The sequence below is a fragment of the Montipora capricornis genome, chromosome 12, assembly GCF_036669925.1.
Source record: "Montipora capricornis isolate CH-2021 chromosome 12, ASM3666992v2, whole genome shotgun sequence".
Taxonomy (NCBI): domain Eukaryota; kingdom Metazoa; phylum Cnidaria; class Anthozoa; order Scleractinia; family Acroporidae; genus Montipora; species Montipora capricornis.
The window spans coordinates 5,927,987-5,942,665 of record NC_090894.1 but is presented as its reverse complement, the minus strand read 5'-3'; the positions used below and the strand labels follow the sequence as shown (position 1 = coordinate 5,942,665).

Sequence of the window (14,679 nt, the reverse complement as noted above, 5' to 3'; positions counted from 1 at the left end):
TTGTCGAGCTTACCATGGGAGGTGTCTCCTCTTTTTAGATGACATCATAGTCCATGGTAGAGAGTTTGGAGAAGCGATTAAGAGACTCCGCACTTTATTACAACAATTATGTGATGCAGGCCTCAAACTGAGCCCCAAGAAGTGCATTCTCCTTCAGCAATCCGTTCCTTTTCTTGGCCGTGTGGTGAGCAATCATGGCGTATCTACCTATGCCAAGAAGGTCGAGGCTGTACGTACTTGACCCTCTCCACGGACAGCAAAGGATGTCAAAAGCTTCCTGGGTCTCTGCTCTTACTATAGACGCTTTGTCCGTGGCTTTGCTGACATTCCCAGACCCAAGCTAAGTGAGGGCCAAAGAGAATTCCGGTGGACCAGCGAGTGTGAGGATGCATTTTGCCGGCTAAAAACCTTGCCGACAACAGTTCCCATTTTGGCCTTCCCAACTGCCGATGGCCTGTTCATCCTAGATACAGACGCAAGCAACACTGGCCTTGGCGCAGTACTCTCTCAAGTCCAAGGGGGGGGGGGGTGGGGAAGAGAAGGTGATTGCATTCCACAGCAAGTCACTGAGCAAGAGCGAGAGAAACTATTGCGTGACACGTAAGGAACTTTTATCAGTTGTTGTGGCAGTAAAGACCTACCATCACTACTTGTGTGGAAGGCAGTTTCTTGTCTACACTGACCATGGTGCCCTTAAATGGCTACTAAAATTCAAAAATCCTGAAGGCGAACTTGCCAGGTGACTTGAACTCCTGGGCACTTATGATTTTGACATCCAGCACCGTTCTGGTATATGCCATGGAAATGCTGACGCTCTTTCGAGAAGACCATGCATTGACTGTTGATACTGCGACCGTGCCGAGCAACTGGCTAGCAGAGCCAAACACTACAGGTGCCATTCCTACGAATGGAAAGTTGGCTGAGCAGCATGTTCCCAAGTCTGCTACAGCAGCCAACGGCCTTGGAGGGGTGCCTACTGCTGCTGAGGGAGCTGGGAAAAGGCCGCGTCAATCATGAAGGAAGCCTACCAAATGGACTAAAACTTTTCTATGTTTTCTAAAATTCAACTAATTGTGACATTGTGTGAACCTAGTTTTGTTCTTTTGTAAGGATGGGGCGGCAGGGGGGGGGGGGGGTGGTGTGATGGCACTGCTGCATGACATTATTCTAGTTGCGACTTGCTGCCTTGTTGCGTTACTGCCACGCGGTTGTAATAGGATCTCTCCAGAGAGTTAGTGGTCGAATAGATGAATATAAAAATACATGTGCGTGTTTGGTGAGAAAATTGTTGTTTGACTTGGCTCGTTACAATATTATTGGCTCTTGTCAGCTTTTTAATTTTCTTCGAAAGTGTCATTGTATAAGAATAATAGCTACTTGTAAATGTGGTATTTCATCATGGTAAGAAATGGTGCATGCTCTCCTTTTTTGGCACTAAGAAGCACAGAATTTCAATTACACTCTATTACCATGTACATTGTAATGGCATTGTTTTAACATCAAAACATTTAAAAATGGACTATTCTCATGTCTTTAATCTGGACGTATAGCATCTTCAATTATCCATACCGACCTACCATTGTGATTCAATGTTGAAATAATGAAAATAATCACAAAATGACAATTATTATTTTATATAATTGTAAAATACATGTGAGATATGGACACTTCATTTCTTTTTCAAGTACGGAATTGGCAATGTCAATAGTATGAAATTGTCAGGGTGGATATTTCAAAAGATAACATGTATAATAGAAAGAGTGTGCCATGCTTTATGTCCAGTTTAAAAGTGATGTTATTTGAAGAGGTTGAACAAAAAGGGCCGTTATAACACCACAAAAACCCAACTTTCTTTTGAACAGAGGATGTTGGCTGGTTGGCTGGAACAAAGAGCTAGGAACATGGAACTTTCAGAGAAGGTCAGTCAAGCTGGTGACACAGTTCAACAAATGTTTCTCAATGTTAAAGCTTGTTGAATGACAATGTTGTGCAAACTGTTGAATGGGTATAAACAGATTCAACTTTTGTCGAACAGTAATTACAAATTCTTTCCATTTTTGGCGGCAAATTTGGAAATGGCGAAAGACGAAAGGTTGTTGTCATTGTGTGCTCAAAACTTGTTTGCCTTTAAGTTAGTTCTGTTCAAATAAAGATGACTCTTTCCCATCACATGCTGTGGATGCCATATCTAGCCTTCCAAATCATGTGAATGTGAGAGTGGAAAACGATTGGTTGGCGCCATTTCACATGCAGCAACTTGTTGAACAGAATGGCACTCATCTCTGTTTCATTCAATAACATTCAACACTGCATGACACACTTTTTAATGTTTTGTTGAACGGGAGCTGTAACATTTGTTAGTTTGCCCACAAGCAATACAATTGACCAATACTTGAAAGGTGTAAAATTATTGTCTTACAAAGCAGATTATAGCATCCTGCTTGCATTTGTTGGCAAAAGGTAATACACATGCATATATTTTGCTTTGGTCTCCAATATGCCATCCAAAACAGAAAAGAAAGTTGCGGTGTTATTCACTGTGTATATTCAGTGTATTTAAGGAACATCAATTATTATTAAAGATAGCAGGCAGTACCATCATTATCTGTGATGAGATAGAATGTAAAATATTGAAATACTATATTGCCATATACCATTACAAGATAATTAGGATAGTACCCGCACTCTCATTGGTCAATAGCTGTGTTTAGATGAGAATATGGAAACATGGCTGAGACATCAGAAGAAATTTGATTGGTTATGTATTGTCAGACGCATGTTTTGATTGGCTTGTAGGAAATATGAGCGTGTATTAAAAAATCTTTTTCAATCAAGAAGTTAAAAAAACCCAGCATTTTCCTTCATTTGTTGCATTATCTTTGAAAAATATTTTAGCCTCATCTAAACACTTGGGGGAGTTGGGAGAATTCTTGACAGTTATGCAACTGCGACGCATAACTGTTTCGAATTCTCGCAACTGCCCCTCGTGTCTAGATGAGGCATGGGTTATTGACCAAGCTTGAGATCAATTAAGATGGCTAGATATTGGCCACGTTTGAGGTCCATAAACACGCAAAAAAAGAACAAGGCTGATGTCCAGCCATCTTGACCAAACAAGCTTGGTCAATAAAGGATTTATTATGTGGGATAAAACACCAAAAAAATTATCTTTGATCTTGCGGGACCAATTAAGCGAGAAATCCCGAGCAGGCAGTGTAGCTCCATCTTGCCACTTGGGGAGCCAATCGCAGTGCGGGATTTGGTTCATATTGCCCACTCATGGAGCTAGTCATATAATAAAGACACTTACTGAAATCTGTGTGCATCTAATTGCTGGCCTTTGTGGACGTATCTTCACTTATCGTCATGTTATAAATCTGTTTCAGGAGGGTTGGCCACAAAATTCTTTACAACTTGCCAGTGTTTTTTTGTCAGCATCTAAAAGTGTATCAGGAAGTGCTTCAGGAAGAGGGCTTGCAACTCCAGGGCAATTTGTTGACCAGGTTCTTTCACTGATGCTATTATTACAATAGTGATATTATAATTATTTAAAGGGCCAGAAGGGTCAAAATAGAAAGTGGGGTGAGGCATTTTGGATGGCACTCGAAGAAAGGCCTTAATGGGAATGAACAGTGGGTTCTGGACACTGGGAACTGGAAGTTGAAACTTAATGAAGAAATGGACTTCTTGATGAACAACGAAAGGAATTACAATAGTAATAATAGAACCAAAGTTAGCCAAGAAAAAAGGGAACACTTCCAAGAAATCCATCTGGGCAGTAATAGAGAAACAAATTCTTGAAATCACTTGTGGCGTTCAAAACACAACTTGGCTGACCCTGTGCAGTTCCTGGTCAGCAGATTACTTCAAAGGAGTCCTGGGAGCAGGCTCAGCCATCAGTACTATGAGTACACTCGGCACTAAATGGGAACATTAGTGAGGGTTCCACTTTCTTTTGAGCTTTTTTTTTCATAGTAATCACAACCTTTTCCATGATCTCTAACTTTTATTTGTAAATAAACTGCATTTGTTGAAGTGCTTGTTAATAAACTGAAATTTTAGTAGGAAAAATGAGGCTGTCTTGTCCACATCCCATAGTGCTGATAGATGCAATACATTACTCTTGAGTGGTTCACATACATTTATGTTAATGGTGTCTTCTTTGGCCATCCAAATTAAAAGTTGTCAGCAGTCCAAACGGGCTTGTTTAAATATGCCACAACTAAGTTTTGATACCTTGATTTTATGGAGGCTGAAACTTGTGCTGTTCAATGCGTGGTTTGCACTCTTTGTGAAGAAGAAAATATGGAAACTGATTTGTTTTTTAGGTTTGTGGCCTACCAGCAACAGCAAGGGCACTTTTGAATGGCTCAAACAATTGCAACCTGGTATGATCTATTGATATTCCTATCTATTCAGAATAAAAATAAGTATATTATATAAAAGCAAAAATATATAACAGAACGTGTATAAAAAAGGTACTTTTTTCAAACACTCTGGGATATTCCTTCATCAAAAGGGCAAACAAAATTGTTGAAAAAGAACAAAACTTTAATGAACTGGGCCCAGTTGTTCAAAGCCTGATTTTATAGCTAATTAATATAGCTGCATCAAAATGCAATATTGCCAACAGATCTATTTTTTTTTAATTTTTCCAACTGTTCAAATTTAAAATAAATTGGATAGTTTTTGCTGTAACGTTTACTTCTGCTTTGAACAAACTTTCCAATTTAAGAAAAATCTGGATAATTTCCGTCAACCAATGAAATGTGAAAATAAATAAAAAAAGCCTAGTATTGGTCAATCAGGTTGCAGCTACATGTATTAGGGAGCTTAAGCACACGGCATTGTTGAGCCACAGAACAGACACCGGAAGTGGTTTCTCTCAGTTTTTTAAAGTAATCGTCTCTAACAAACCGTTTTTGACGCAGCTAGATAATTAATAGGTAACAGGACTTCATGCTTGCCCAATTTGGAAATAATTAGATTAGAAAAATTCCTCAGCTTGCCTTGGAGTGAGGTGCGGCATTGCGGAATATCAAAATATCAAGAGGTTGTATCACTTTTGATATATCAAAAATTGTTCTTATACATTTCTTGGAAGGTTTTTTGATAATATCATGAGATTTTGATAGTGATGGAAGGCAATGATATTTTGATATTCTGCAGAGGTACTTGAATATCAAGATCTCATGATATTATCAAAATATCAAGAATTCTATCAAAATCTCAAGTCTTTGCTGGGGTCAAGTGATATGCATTGTGGTTTGATATTTTGATTCATCATGACATTATCAAAATATCAAGAAGTCTATCAAAGTCTCAGGTCTTTACTAGGGTCAAGTGATATGGTGTGAGGTTTGATATTTTGATATAGATCATGATGTAGCATGCTTGTTTTGGCTCATGAAATAAAGAACGAGGTATATTCATATGTAGTGTGCTTCTTTTGGCTCAAGGATTAAAGACTGAGGTATATTCTATATTTATGTGTCATGCAGATATTGGAATATCAAAACATCATGATAATATCAAAATATCATATAAGAATATAAGAATGTCATGATGATATCAAAATATATCAAGGTAATATCAAAACAGCGAAATATCAAATCATTTGTGATATTTTGATCTATATCCTGTAATCCCGCACCTTAGTGGCCTTGTCCTTCTCCAATTTGGCAATCCTCGTTTTTTTTTTGTCATCCATTTATTACCAAATTGGACAGCATATAGTCCTATTACATATGCTAATCCTTTCCACAAGATTCCTATCCTTCAATTTTGAATTAGACTTTTTGCTTTACTTCAACACAAAAACTAGATTGTTGAAGGCTTTTTTGATGGGTAAAACTCGAACCTTGATCGGTATTTAACCCTGAATTAGTGTTAATTACATGATCAGGTTATGTGTCTTAAAAGCCAGTGAATATTTACTGCACCCTTTCCAGTTTTCTGTCTGCAGGTTGAAAGGTTTTCTGATTGATGTTTGCACAAAGTGCCTTCCTTTTAATGATAAATCATATTCTAAGATGGTTTAGGTCTTGGGATTCAGTTTTTGCCAATTTTGTAGCTAAATTTTACAGAGTTAATTGCCTTTCCTATTTCCCAAAATACTGTAAAATGCACCCCTGCATTTGGTAACTATATACCTGTGGATTGATATCGTTATCATTGTCAGTGGCTTTTTTCACCACTTGCTTTCCGATTCTGTAACTGTTCCCTTAGAACACTAAAGATGAACTTGGCAGCTTGATGAACATGGTGCAACAGCTGTCAGATCTTGTTGACTTACACACCAAGTATTGCTGTAAAATCACTTTGGCAGAATTTTCCCAGGTGCTGTTTTACTGTAAAATGTTAGCTACATACTTTATCATTATTTATTTCTCAAACAGGAGCATACAGAAGGAACCAAGAAATCTACTATTGTACTTATTGACGGAGTGGGAGGGCGGGACAGGAAATGCGAGGTCCATGCGCCATGACTAAGGGCCAAATATTTTCCTGTCTGGCCCAACCTAAACGCAGACAATAAGCATTTTATCATATGGGCTCTTTACACTATTTATGAGCACTCAGAAGATCAAAGTTTTCTAATGTGTTGTTTGTATTTGCTTTTCGGGTTGTAAATGACTCGCACAGAGCACAGAGCAGTACATGTTTTTATTATATCCCTCAGATAGTACGCGCACAAACTTTGGCCTTGATAATTATCGCTAACATGCTCAACCTCATCCAATAATCGTTAAATGTATTTTATCTCTCAGATAGTACGCGCGCTGTAATTGGCTAAATTAGCGGGCCGTATTCTACAGTACGGCCCGCTGTACAGCCCACTAAATTTAAAATTTCAATAAAACATCATCTAGCGAGTTTTTCATGTCATTTTTGTTGCATAAACTTGTACTGAAAACTGTTTGAATCTTGCAAGCAACTATTTCAAACTTAACAGCCAAGAAGATTTAGTTTTTGGAATTTTGGCACGGCAATCTTTGTGGCAGTTGAACCTTCCGCTTGACTTTGACTAGTTTCCTTGCCCGCGCGCCGGATTAACCTCAGATATAATAAATATCTTACTAACCTCGTTTTCTCGGTCCGTACTGTAAGTTACGGATCCTCGTTGATTTATGGCCCAAGCGCGAAGTGTGCGGGCCATAAATCAACGGGAAAAAACTCGGTCCGTAACTTACAGTACGGACCTCAAAGACCTCAAACTCAGTTAGTAAGAGGTATATACACTCTCTTTTCGGCTGCAACTGCCTGTCACATAAACAAGATGGTGACCATCTGGAACTAAAAAAATCCTACTCTCAGGTGGGATCTCAACCCACAGCCCTCCTAGATCTTCTTAGATACTCTAACAAATGAGGTAATGGAGACGTCATTGTTCAGTCACGTTATCAGAAATAACTGATGGAACTGCCTTGGAGCAATTCAGCGGCAAAAAGTACTGAGAATTTTGGTACAGGTAAAGATACACCGTATTTAACGTCTGAAGTTCCGTTACCCTTGGGAAGGTATTCTCCCAGGAAGCTGACGGTGTGCACGTTTTACCCCCTCTTTATACCAGTGCTTCGTTTTAAGGGTATTTAAAAAGCTACCTGAAGCTACACAAAATGGAAAGAAGTTGAAGTAAGGATGCGAAGTCAAAAGGGATCGAATTCGGGACCTTTCGCACAGAAGGCCGTGCACAAACCAACTGTGCAATCCTTACTCCTCAATTTTAAGGATTAAATGAATAATATAAGGAATCCAGAAAACAATCAGTCCATAGTTAAAGTATACCCCATTTTGTGTAACTCTATTCATTTTTTTGTATCCTCCAGGAAACCACAAGCACTATTGTATTTCGTTTGCTGGACCGTGTAGTTGCTGCTGAGCTCATACCTAATGCCATTACCAAATACATTGCTCCATACATGGTCCATCACAGCCTTGATAGGGACACCATGTTACTGCACTACATAGAGGTAAAGATTAAAAAATGGGACACCACGTTTTACCTGGGTTTTTATTAAGAAAGTGATATGTTGTCATGCTTTAGTGATTGAACCTGTGCGAACTGATTCCATTCAATTTGATAACTTAAAGGAAACCGATATATAGCGCTGAAAAAACGTCTCGTAAATCATTCTGTATTCTGCTTTCCCTCAGTTCAAAGGTTTTAGTTCTTCTAAGTTTATTTCTGTGGAACACTACATTTGCCTTTAGTAAATTTCTTAGTAATTTTGATGTTTGTTGCCTAAAATCACTGTGTGATCAACTTTCGTCTGTGTTACATTATCAGGACTTGTTCAACAGGAGTGCTGGTGCATATTCAGCTCTTTCAAACTCGTTATGGGAGGCAAGAGTTATCGCTGTCATTTCCTGTATCAAAGATAAAGAGGTAAAAGACTTCTCACCTGTAAGTTTTGAGCTTATTTATTTTATCGCTTGTGCAGTTGCCTTTGAGTTAACATTTTGAGGTATTGTTTCTGGGCCGGCTTGTTGTATGTTTACTTCGTTTGGCTCAGTGGGAAATTTTATTTTTGCGCACCCCCTGCACTCTCTGCACTCCTCCCGTAGATCGGGCCCTGCAAAAGCATGTCTTCTCATTTTATTGAGAATCGATGATTATTTTTCAGGTCCGTTGTAAAGCTACCTTGGAGATTATGAGACATGCTATGATACCGTGGAGCAAGAGTGTTGAGAACCTTGTTACTGAGTTCATGGCAGAACATCCTGAGTGAGTTTTATTTGCAGTGTAATACAGAGTACGTTAACTATGATGAGAGGAAAATAATAGACTACATAGACATGATCTACTTACATTTAATAGTCCAATGGTTTGAACATTTTGATTTATGCAACACCACAGTTTGATTTAGATTCTTTGATGGAAATTGAGGTACCTACTCAAAGTGGCACATTGTCGCAAAGCTTTAGAGCTCCTCCTCACCCACAGGACGATGCTTAAAAAGAACAGTTTTTAAAAAAATCTACGTTCCATCCTCAGTCCAGTCCTATTATCTTCATATTTAAGTATCTTAATTCTCTATTCCGAGATCTCTTTTTGCAATGTTAGGTTGCCTGTGAAAACAATGCCTGGAATGGGGTATTGGCTGATACTTGTACTAAAACTTTGGAAGGTCCATCAGAGTAATTACTTATTCATGTAGCTCTATGCACTGCATGCCGTCAGTGGTTAAATCGTTTTCTTTCACACCAACGCTAACAAACAATGTCCATCAACAGTGACCTTAACCTTAAAGAACAATATCGACTGGTTGAACTAAAGAGGATGCTCTCTCGCTATGGCTTGAGAACCTTTCATGTGTCATATGCCTCAAAAGCAAAGGTGAGACCAATAGTCAATCCAATGTTGGAACAATGGCATGAATCATTTGTCTGCAATTCGTCGGGGGCTTAAAGGTTATACCTTTATCTTTGGACTGCTTTTGCAGTTTTACGAAATCAAGTCATTGTTACTCAACTCTTTGAGACATTGTTATCTCAAATAGAGACAAAAGAGCAAAATTATTACATAGTTGTTGTAAAATGTAAGGGAAAGCAAAAGTGATCACTGCCATTGCTGCCAGCATTACTGTTGCCATCTTCACATGGTGATCGATCACATGGAACCGATGTGATCAGTCCCTGTCCTTATCATTGTTCGCTGTTTCTGTCATTGTCATTTTCATCATCATCATCAATATTATTGTGACAGACTTCTTGTTTTCAACACACTGAGATCCTTGCAATCTTCATGTTGTTTTACAAAATCAATACCATTGCACCTTCAGACTGGACCTCATAAAGTAGAGACTGCTTGCCCGTCCTATGCAGTATTTGCCCTCCAAAATGACGTTTTGTTGCCATCTAGGACAGTGTAAACCAGATGAGATGTTCTTTTGACAATTCTTCAGCTTTTCCTTCAACTTAACCTAATGTATGTGTGGTTGTTAATGATATATTGAACTGTGTGTCAAGAACCTGTTACTTACTCGTCCGAAACCCTCTTTATTGTATTCTAGGCAATAGTAAGGTATATATTGACCAGAGACGAGCCAACTGTTATGGAGGATGCGTTAAAGGTATTTAGCCACAAGACACCTATGGAATGCTTTGATGTGAAATCCGGTGTTGTGGTCATTAAGGGTACACCTGGAATTGGAGCTTAGCTCCTTTATGTGACCATTGAAAGTCTTGCAAATTTAACCATCAGTAAACTGAACTAAACTGGGGTTGAATGGTCTCTAGCCTTGACAGTAAAGGTGTGGACAGGGGCAGACGGACTAGGAAAATAGTGGAGTCTTTAACAGGCAGTGAAAGCTAAGACCTATTGGTCCTTTGATAACAATATTTGCTTGAATGGGGAATGTAGCATAAAATTAAAAATGGTCAGGAGTGTGGTCAAGCTTTGGGCTTCATGTATTGACAATTTCAAGCTCAGTTTTAACAGACTGGTTAAAGACTGGTTAAACAAAGAAAAATCAACTTCTCTTGAATATTAAGCAAAAACGGGAGGCCGGAAATATTCGCGGAAAAGGGGAGGTTTCCGGCCAAAACGGCAGGGTTGGAATCTCTGTTAATTGTTCAGCAAAGATTGAACTCTACTTTTGTATTGTATTGATGCTTGAGTGATATCGCATTACAAGTGTTTTGGCGGTTTCAAGGCGATGCAGGTCGCTTTCCTACTGAATTCTCTTCGTGATTGTTGTTGTTGTTGCTTTTACTGTAAAGGTTGTAAGATCGTTCAGTCATATCACTGAAGATGAGGCGTATGTTGTAAGACTCCAGAAACTATGCATTGAGAAGAAGGTAAAGGCAGTTTATTTTAAAAAGTGACACTGAGGTTCAAAATGATAGTTTCTCTGTAGTTCATTGACACAGGTACATGTGTGGCATTATGTTAATGAGTCACCTGACAAATGATTTAACGACTTAAACTGCCTAGGTTTTTTGCTCTCAGTTAGCCTCATGAGTGGCAGAAGTTTAACAATCACTGAATCAGTTGGTGGCGATTTTCAACAAGTATATGTGTTTTTGGTTATAGGCTCCAGAATGCCTGGAACTCCTGCAGTCACTTCCGCTGCATCAGGCAGAAAAATACGCTCACGAGTTGGTGACATGGCTTTGTGGAATTTTAGATGAAGAGGGACACAATGAGCAGGTTCAATGGACGTGTTTTCACATTATATTTGGGGCAATTGATAGAAATGTTTGGTTTTAGTTTGACATTGTTTCTGCGTTATTACGAAGCCTGCAGCACATTCTCTATAATAGAATTTTGATGCTATCCAGTGCTTTCAGCTTGTGTGGTGCTAGGTAGAGGTGTTAGTCTTGTGCCGAGTTTACTCCATCACACAAGTAACTAATTTCTTACCTTCGTGGAGGCAGGCATAGAGACTAGGGCATTGGATTTGCACACAGTTGTCCTGAAACCTGAGGTGGTTACAAATTCAGGGTTCAGGTGTATAATCTTGTAAAATGTTTGCTTTGTTTCGTGAGCTTGTAGGGTTAGGTTATCGTTTCAATTTTTTTTCCTTTTTTCTTTATCCTCTTTTTTGCGTCATACATTGGTTGAGCATTGGACTATTGTGCGGGAGGTCGCGGGATCAAAGCCCTGGCCGGACCAAAACTCAGGGTCTTAAAATAACTGAAGAGAAATTAAAGTGCTGCCTTTGTTATGACATCTGCAAAATTAATGGTTAGACTCTCAAGTCTTCTCGGAAAAGGACAAAAAAAATGTAGGCCCCATCTCACAACCCTTCAATGTTCATAACCCTCTTGGATGTAAACGAATGCATACACTATTCGCAAAGAATTGGGCTTGGTGTTCCCGATGCTGTGGTCTGTTCTCTGTGGTATATCATGGTTTGGAGGATGAACGCCTGGAGATACTAGATACACTAAGCTACTCTAAACTTCCGAGGGGCATAAAGATATGATGATGATGATACAATCGCTTAAGTGGTTTCGTCTGTACTTTCAAGCTTCCGGACAGCCCCTTCCGTAATCTGACACTCAGGCTATTGTTTGAAACGTGCCACTGGTGTTGTGCATGAAACAAAGTTCACAGCCTTTGCTCCAGAATGTGGACTTGTTACATACATTATGCCAATTACTGTACATGACAACTTGGAATTACAGAAGGCAGAAGTTCATGACCTTGAAGCGTTTTACTCTTGTTCAGAGCTTGGTTGTTTTTTAGTTTAAAGATTTCCTTATTTGGATGTAGCATAGCTCGTGCATTTTCCCGCGCTTGTAGCTTCGATCTCATTTTGTCCATATTTGGGCACAAAATTGGTGTCCTAAAATCCGCAGCTTTGTTCCTAGGAAAAGAGTTGCAAGTTACAAACTTCAAGGTCATGTGCTTCTGCAGAAGAAGATTGATTGTTTTACTTTATATAGGAGTCTAATTTAGAGAGAAATGTGGCAGTAGAAACAGGAATTGCAGTTTTGAAATTCATGAAAACACATGGTGAGTTCCTTTATTTTTTACTTCTGACAAGCTTAGACTCTGCATTTAATGAAGACTCTCTTTTTCCGTGATTGTTTTTTTTTCATGATCTTGGCATGCATCCTTGAGTGTCAAGTATTTATGAGTCAATGACTCAATGAGTCATGAGTCAATGAGTCAACGAGTTAGTGCAGTTACTGAAACCATAAAATGAAAGCTAAATTTTCAGAGAGTGCTTAGGCCTAATCACTGAAACGAGGGCTTAGGCTTAATCAACAAATTATTGCAATATTGACTGTGAGTCCATTGACTCATGACTCGTTGACTCATTGACTCATTTGACTCATAAAACATGCGTTCTCTGCATCCTTATACCTCGTTTGTCCCAAAGTCAATCAATTTAAGTTTGTTAACCTTATGTCACTCTCCATACCCTTATTTTAGTGGCTTTTAAATTTGTGTTTGTTATCGTCAGCCGAGTGTGTGGAAAATGGAGCCAAGTTGAACCTACTTTGCTGTCGATGTTTGTCCTGATTTTCTCTTCAAACCTCGTTATAAAAATTCCTTAAGCAGTCGTCAACTTGTTTTGACAGTCTGAACCCTAAAGTTGATTTGTTTAATTTCCCTATTATTCTTTGCTAATTTATCTTCATCATCATCGTTATCATCATTAATGCTGTTGTCATTGGCATTATCTTCGACAAGATATTTACAATCGGCTTCAGTCCGTTTGGTAGTTTTTAGTCACTGCCAAAATCTCCATGATCATGGCAATCTTTCATTAAACTCTCACTTATCCATCCAGTCTTTTTTGTTTGCAAAGTCTGTGTTTGGCCTATGTCTAATTTCACTTACAGGTCTATTCTCTCTCCTTGACGTGGATGAGTATCTCTCTTCACTGCAACTTATATCGGCCCTACAGGTGAGCATGTAAGAAATGGGGAAATGTGTACTACAGCATTGAAATACGACACAGCGATCTTGTTACCTATTGTGCTGGTTGTATAGAACAACAGATCTCTTGAGCTTGTAATCCTACTGACCTTCAATAAAGCACCACGTTTTGCTGTTCAGGCAGCGTATTTTTCCATTCCTTTTCGTTTTCAAATTTTGTTGAAGGAAGCCAAACCAATATAAGAGTTCAAGGAAAGGTTACGTGGGCTGGCGCTCACATGGTTCATATGGGATGGAAATCTAGCACTTCACATTACACTCTACTCAGTTAACTCTGTTTACAATATAAGAGTTCACGCTCTTGATTGCATCATGGGTAATCAGGGCAACATGGCGGGAAATTCAAAGGTTTGTATGGAAACTCATAGCAAAATATACTGTACATGACTCTACTTTATAGATTTTCGCCTTCATATACCAAACAAATAAGTTCAAGTTCACAACTGAGATGAACTAGACTTGGTATCCGTTCTTTGGAATTCCTAAATATTGCTTTTTTTGTCTCCATACATTCTCCATAATTTTGTGCCTTTGGATTTACAGGAAATGTATGGCAGAAACTCTTTTTAATAAAATAATTTCTACAATAGCAATTCTCTCCAAATTTATTTTCCCGCACCTTTGAGCCCACATCTTCTGTTTTGGAAAATAAAAAAACCCAAAATTGCATATCATGAATACTTTTCATCGTTTTGCACTTCCACACAAACCTTTAAATTTCTCTCCATCTTGCCCTGATTACCTATGGTGCACTAAAGAGCGTGATCTCGCCTATGATGCTAGCACTTGAGAATGAAATTACGAGCGCTTTCCTTTTGTCAGAAGTGGTCTGCCAGACCTGTCAGTTTGAAAAAAAAAACAAAAAACAAAACCTAGCAATCTGAAGGAACACTTGCACAATATATATATCCGAATGTACATCCGCGAAGTGTGTCAATTTGAAGGCGTTAGACATGTCCGGAAATGCACGTATAGCTGTAATTAGATGCACGCGGATTTCAATAAGCGTCACAAATAACAATAACCTTTACCCTAAGCTTACTGCTAGAAATAGGTAGCCAAGGCACTTTGTGTTGGATGTCAAAATTGGGCGTGCATCCAATGAAGTGGGCATTGTACAGTTACTGTAATCCTTCCAAATGCCCGGTCTGGCTGGTCAATAGGCCATTTCCGAGTTCAAGTCTGCCTCCTCTTCAAAGCGAGTCTACGTGCGAAGTCTTTGTGATGGTAATTAGTTCTACTTTACATATGAATGAAAACTAGTTTTCATAACAATAACT

The 14,679-nt window shown here is 38.8% G+C and overlaps 1 protein-coding gene across 1 annotated transcript in view; it reads left to right on the top strand.

The window, feature by feature from the left end:
* The window catches only part of LOC138025362 (kinetochore-associated protein 1-like), an 86,069-nt gene that overhangs the window by 33,513 nt on the left and 37,877 nt on the right, over window positions 1–14,679 (top strand). Inside the window, exons 23-35 of the mRNA XM_068872584.1 lie at window positions 1,863–1,919; window positions 3,387–3,503; window positions 4,329–4,388; window positions 6,229–6,339; window positions 7,830–7,973; window positions 8,291–8,389; window positions 8,628–8,728; window positions 9,238–9,340; window positions 10,017–10,076; window positions 10,726–10,803; window positions 11,039–11,155; window positions 12,397–12,466; window positions 13,303–13,367. Of these exons, the coding sequence (XP_068728685.1) occupies window positions 1,863–1,919; window positions 3,387–3,503; window positions 4,329–4,388; window positions 6,229–6,339; window positions 7,830–7,973; window positions 8,291–8,389; window positions 8,628–8,728; window positions 9,238–9,340; window positions 10,017–10,076; window positions 10,726–10,803; window positions 11,039–11,155; window positions 12,397–12,466; window positions 13,303–13,367 (1,182 nt within the window). The remainder of the gene's footprint in view (window positions 1–1,862; window positions 1,920–3,386; window positions 3,504–4,328; window positions 4,389–6,228; window positions 6,340–7,829; window positions 7,974–8,290; window positions 8,390–8,627; window positions 8,729–9,237; window positions 9,341–10,016; window positions 10,077–10,725; window positions 10,804–11,038; window positions 11,156–12,396; window positions 12,467–13,302; window positions 13,368–14,679) is intronic.